The sequence below is a fragment of the Ranitomeya variabilis genome, chromosome 3 (genome assembly GCF_051348905.1).
Source record: "Ranitomeya variabilis isolate aRanVar5 chromosome 3, aRanVar5.hap1, whole genome shotgun sequence".
Lineage (NCBI taxonomy): Eukaryota > Metazoa > Chordata > Amphibia > Anura > Dendrobatidae > Ranitomeya > Ranitomeya variabilis.
In genome coordinates, this window is record NC_135234.1 from 3,782,501 (window position 1) to 3,786,680 (window position 4,180).

The 4,180-nt window shown below is 51.7% G+C and overlaps 1 protein-coding gene across 2 annotated transcripts in view; it reads right to left on the reverse strand.

Moving 5' to 3' along the window:
* The window catches only part of POGLUT1 (protein O-glucosyltransferase 1), a 153,408-nt gene extending 151,501 nt beyond the window's left edge, over positions 1-1,907 (reverse strand). The window contains exon 1 of one of the 2 annotated variants that reach the window (XM_077293552.1): positions 1,570-1,907. In XM_077293552.1, the coding sequence (XP_077149667.1) occupies positions 1,570-1,678 (109 nt within the window). In that variant the 5' untranslated portion in view covers positions 1,679-1,907. The remainder of the gene's footprint in view (positions 1-1,569) is intronic. The other variant, XM_077293553.1, reaches the window with a different exon arrangement.
* Positions 1,908-4,180: the final 2,273 nt, after the last annotated feature.

Genomic DNA, 4,180 nt, shown 5'->3' on the forward strand with positions numbered 1-4,180 from the left:
ATACACCGCCATCCCCTGTATTATATATATATATATACACACACCGCCCATCCCCTGTATTATATATATATATATATATATATATATATATATACCGCCATCCCCTGTATTATATATATATATACCGCCATCCCCTGTATTATATATATACACACACCGCCATCCCCTGTATTATATATATATATATATATATATACCGCCATCCCCTGTATTATATATATATATACACCGCCATCCCCTGTATTATATATATATATATACACACCGCCATCCCCTGTATTATATATATACACCGCCATCCCCTGTATTATATATATATATATATACCGCCATCCCCTGTATTATATATATATATATATACCGCCATCCCCTGTATTATATATACACACCGCCATCCCCTGTATTATATATATATATATATATACCGCCATCCCCTGTATTATATATATATACACACCGCCATCACTTGTATTATATATACACATGCACCGCCATCCCTTGTATTATATATATATATATATACATATACCGCCATCCCCTGTTATATATATATATATATATATATATACACCGCCATCCCCTGTATTATATATATACATATACCGCCATCCCCTGTATTATATATATATATACACCGCCATCCCCTGTATTATATATATACATATACACACCGCCATCCCCTGTATTATATATATATATATATATACACACCGCCATCCCCTGTATTATATATATATATATATATATATATATATATATATACTCCGCCATCCCCTGTATTATATATATACATATACCGCCATCCCCTGTATTATATATATATATATATACTCCGCCATCCCCTGTATTATATATATACATATACCGCCATCCCCTGTATTATATATATATATATACTCCGCCATCCCCTGTATTATATATATATATATACTCCGCCATCCCCTGTATTATATATATATATATACTCCGCCATCCCCTGTATTATATATATATATATACTCCGCCATCCCCTGTATTATATATATATATATACTCCGCCATCCCCTGTATTATATATATATATATACTCCGCCATCCCCTGTTATATATATATACATATACCGCCATCCCCTGTATTATATATATACACACCGCCATCCCCTGTATTATATATATATATATATATATATATATATATATATATATATATATATACTCCGCCATCCCCTGTATTATATATATATATATACTCCGCCATCCCCTGTTATATATATATACATATACCGCCATCCCCTGTATTATATATATACACACCGCCATCCCCTGTATTATATATATATATATATATATATATATATATATATACACACCGCCATCCCCTGTATTATATATACTCCGCCATCCCTTGTATTATATATACACCGCCATCCACTGTATTATATATACACCGCCATCCACTGTATTATATATATATATATATATACCGCCATCCCCTGCATTATATATATACTCCGCCATCCCCTGTATTATATATTTATACTCCGCCATCCCCTGTATTACACACACAGTATAGACGGTTTCCCGCCTCACCGTCTCCGCCGCTCTCCGCTCCTTGCACCTCCGCACTCAGGAGCCCCGAGATCAGCAGCGCGGAGAGCAGCATCTCCGGGATCCATCTGCCGCGCCTGCTCTCATCCATGTGATCGGCGATCCGCACTCTGTCCCGGCAACATGGCCGCCGCCGCCACCACCGCTAGGATTGTCGGGAGTTGTAGTTCTTCCTTCAGAATTTGTTTCTCCGCTGTCACGTGTGCGCTGTGACGCAGAGTATTTTTGACAGCCGAGCCCGGTGTGAGGTGTGTGCTCGGTGTGTGGTGTGTGCGCGGTGTGTGCTCGGTGTGAGGTGTGTTCTCGGTGTGAGGTGTGTTCTCGGTGTGTGCTCGGTGTGAGGTGTGTGCTCGGTGTGAGGTGTGTGCTCGGTGTGAGGTGTGTGCTCGGTGTGTGGTGTGCGCGCGGTGTGAGGTGTGTGCGCGGTGTGAGGTGTGTGCTCGGTGTGAGGTGTGTGCTCGGTGTGTGGTGTGTGCGCGGTGTGAGGTGTGTTCTCGGTGTGCGCTCGGTGTGTGGTGTGTGCGCGGTGTGAGGTGTGCGCTCGGTGTGTGGTGTGTGCGCGGTGTGAGGTGTGTGCTCGGTGTGTGGTGTGTGCGCGGTGTGAGGTGTGTGTGAGGTGTGTGCTCGGTGTGTGGTGTGTGCGCGGTGTGAGGTGTGTTCTCGGTGTGAGCTCGGTGTGTGGTGTGCACGCGGTGTGAGGTGTGTGCGCGGTGTGAGGTGTGTGGTGTGCACGCGGTGTGAGGTGTGTGCGCGGTGTGAGGTGTGTGGTGTGTGCGCGGTGTGAGGTGTGTGCTCGGTGTGTGCTCGGTGTGAGGTGTGTGCTCGGTGTGTGGTGTGTGCGCGGTGTGAGGTGTGTTCTCGGTGTGCGCTCGGTGTGAGGTGTGTGCGCGGTGTGAGGTGTGTGCTCGGTGTGTGGTGTGTGCGCGGTGTGAGGTGTGTGTGAGGTGTGTGCTCGGTGTGAGGTGTGTGCTCGGTGTGAGGTGTGTGCTCGGTGTGTGGTGTGTGCGCGGTGTGAGGTGTGTGCTCGGTGTGTGGTGTGCACGCGGTGTGAGGTGTGTGTGAGGTGTGAGCTCGGTGTGTGGTGTGTGCGCGGTGTGAGGTGTGTTCTCGGTGTGAGCTCGGTGTGTGGTGTGCACGCGGTGTGAGGTGTGTGCGCGGTGTGAGGTGTGTGGTGTGCACGCGGTGTGAGGTGTGTGCGCGGTGTGAGGTGTGTGGTGTGTGCGCGGTGTGAGGTGTGTGCTCGGTGTGTGCTCGGTGTGAGGTGTGTGCTCGGTGTGTGGTGTGTGCGCGGTGTGAGGTGTGTTCTCGGTGTGCGCTCGGTGTGAGGTGTGTGCGCGGTGTGAGGTGTGTGCTCGGTGTGTGGTGTGTGCGCGGTGTGAGGTGTGTGTGAGGTGTGTGCTCGGTGTGTGGTGTGTGCGCGGTGTGAGGTGTGTTCTCGGTGTGAGCTCGGTGTGTGGTGTGCACGCGGTGTGAGGTGTGTGCGCGGTGTGAGGTGTGTGGTGTGCACGCGGTGTGAGGTGTGTGCGCGGTGTGAGGTGTGTGCGCGGTGTGAGGTGTGTGCTCGGTGTGAGGTGTGTGCTCGGTGTGAGGTGTGCGCTCGGTGTGTGGTGTGCACGCGGTGTGAGGTGTGTGCTCGGTGTGAGGTGTGTGCTCGGTGTGAGGTGTGCGCTCGGTGTGTGGTGTGCACGCGGTGTGAGGTGTGTGTGAGGTGTGTGCGCGGTGTGAGGTGTGTGCTCGGTGTGTGGTGTGTGCGCGGTGTGAGGTGTGTTCTCGGTGTGAGCTCGGTGTGAGGTGTGTGCTCGGTGTGTGCTCGGTGTGAGGTGTGTGCTCGGTGTGTGCTCGGTGTGAGGTGTGTGCTCGGTGTGAGGTGTGTGCTCGGTGTGTGCTCGGTGTGAGGTGTGTGCTCGGTGTGTGGTGTGTGCGCGGTGTGAGGTGTGTTCTCGGTGTGAGCTCGGTGTGTGGTGTGCGCTCGGTGTGAGCTCGGTGTGTGGTGTGCACGCGGTGTGAGCGCGGTGTGAGGTGTGAGCTCGGTGTGTGGTGTGAGCGCGGTGTGAGGTGTGTGCTCGGTGTGTGGTGTGCGCGCGGTGTGAGGTGTGTGCTCGGTGTGAGCGCGGTGTGAGGTGTGAGCTCGGTGTGTGGTGTGCGCGCAGTGTGAGGTGTGTGCTCGGTGTGTGGTGTGTGCTCGGTGTGAGCGCGGTGTGTGGTGTGCGCTCGGTGTGAGCGCGGTGTGTGCTCGGTGTGTGGTGTGTGCGCGGTGTGAGGTGTGAGCTCGGTGTGTGGTGTGCGCTCGGTGTGAGCTCGGTGTGGTGTGCACGCGGTGTGAGCTCGGTGTGTGCTCGGTGTGTGGTGTGCGCTCGGTGTGTGTGAGCGCGGTGTGAGGTGTGTGCTTGGTGTGAGGTGTGTGCTCGGTGTGTGGTGTGCGCTCGGTGTGAGCGCGGTGTGAGGTGTGTGCTCGGTGTGAGGTGTGTTCTCAGTGTGAGCTCGGTGTGTGGTGTGTGCTCGGTGTGTGGTGTGTGCGCGGTGTGAGCTCGGTGTGTGGTGTGCACGCGGTGTGAGCGCGGTGTGAGGTGTGTGCTAGGTGTGCGCGCGGTGT